Source organism: Olea europaea, unplaced genomic scaffold, assembly GCF_002742605.1.
Source record: "Olea europaea var. sylvestris unplaced genomic scaffold, O_europaea_v1 scaffold24531, whole genome shotgun sequence".
Classification (NCBI taxonomy): domain Eukaryota; kingdom Viridiplantae; phylum Streptophyta; class Magnoliopsida; order Lamiales; family Oleaceae; genus Olea; species Olea europaea.
The window spans coordinates 1-1630 of record NW_019242735.1 but is presented as its reverse complement, the minus strand read 5'-3'; the positions used below and the strand labels follow the sequence as shown (position 1 = coordinate 1630).

The 1630-nt window shown below is 35.6% G+C and overlaps 1 protein-coding gene across 1 annotated transcript; it reads left to right on the top strand.

Moving 5' to 3' along the window:
- The first annotated feature begins 10 nt into the window (after window positions 1-10).
- On the top strand, window positions 11-1183 carry LOC111382248 (zinc finger protein WIP2-like). The gene has a single exon (XM_023006159.1). The coding sequence runs from the start codon at window positions 420-422 to the stop codon at window positions 855-857; it is 438 nt and encodes a 145-aa protein (XP_022861927.1). The 5' UTR covers window positions 11-419; the 3' UTR covers window positions 858-1183.
- Window positions 1184-1630: the final 447 nt, after the last annotated feature.

Below are 1630 nucleotides of genomic sequence, written 5' to 3'. Positions count from 1 at the left end.
AAAAAAAAAATCAACACTTCACGAGACAATTGGATTTGCTTTGATGCCTTAAGGGCAAAATAAGGTTTAGTTCTTGAACTTGCAAGCTCAATAACTTGCTGTTATATCTTGTTGGACTGTGTGGATACTAAGGCTACTATTTACTGATCCCCTTAATAGACTTGATATTCTAATCAATATTAGGCATATTATTATCTGGTGATCCATACATGCATTAGATCTCCTTACCATTTCTATATCCCCTTAATTTGTACACTTCTTTTCGTTGTAGTAAAAACTTGCATGCACGGTGTAAAAATTCTCACATTGAGGCTAAACCACTATAAATCTGTGTGTGTTTTGGTTGGGATTAGGGCTTGAGCCCTAACATATAGCTAGTGATTTTTTAGGTGTCTAAATTTCATGTTTGATGGGTGTAGATGCACATGTGGGGGCATGGATCTCAGTACAGAAAAGGGCCAGAATCTCTCAGGGGTACACAACCAACAGCCATGCTTAGGCTTCCTTGTTATTGCTGTGAACCAGGTTGCAGGAACAACATTGACCATCCCAGAGCCAAACCCCTCAAAGATTTCAGAACCCTCCAAACTCACTACAAAAGAAAGCACGGAACTAAGCCATTTGTATGCAGGAAATGTGGAAAGGCCTTTGCTGTGAAGGGAGACTGGAGAACCCATGAAAAGAACTGTGGAAAACTATGGTACTGCACTTGTGGATCAGATTTTAAACACAAAAGGTCATTGAAAGATCATATTAAGGCATTTGGAAATGGCCATGAAGCTTATGAGATGGACTGTTTTGATGAAGAAGATGAACCTGCTTCTGAAATTGAGCAAGATAATGAATCCTCTCAGTGATTGACGATGAAGTAAGCTTGATTAGAGTTGTTGTCAAATTGTCTGAAATGTCTGTGATTTTTAACAAAAAAAGTACCAAGGAGGGCATTGAGCATAAATGCATTTACATAAATTACTCGACACTAGAGGAACCATTTTGTTCTCATCTTTTCCTTAGTTATTATGAAATGTTTTTATCTTTATTTACCTCTATCTTTTTATGTTTGTCCGTATATTTAACATTGCCATATATTTACTTAGCGATGCATGAGTGAGAATTCGTGGATTTGTTGTTTTCTAATATTTCGCTTTTGATTTTTGATGTAGTTAAACTATTCTTTTTAGGGTTTGATTTATGTAAAGGCTGGCTAAGTTGTCACATTTTGATCAATGTATTTGAATTAAAATAACAATGTTTCGAGGGTATTATAATTTATCAATCAAATTTTCGACATTCATTTAAATCAACGAGCATTTGATCCGTCTTTTATCCACTTACACTTTCAAGTTTTATTCAAAAAGGCATATGGGATCCTATGGCACGATATGGGTTGTTTGGTTCCATATTGCTGTATATAAAGGGCTTTTTACATTTCTCAATATCTGAATTTATCAGCTTTTGCCTTTTACAAGTCCAATTCAGTCACTGAAGAATCCTTTTGTTGGATTGATGCAGCACGTACTATGTTCAACTGTTCATTTCCTCGACAAATAGAAGGTATAGTCGTATTCGAAGGAAATCATCATATAGTTCCCACCTTCTTCATTTGGTTTATGAATCTCTAAGATTATAC

Bases quoted from the DNA above. Each gene is read 5' to 3' on its own strand.
- LOC111382248 (XM_023006159.1), top strand. From the start codon at position 420: ATGCACATGTGGGGGCATGGATCTCAGTACAGAAAAGGGCCAGAATCT.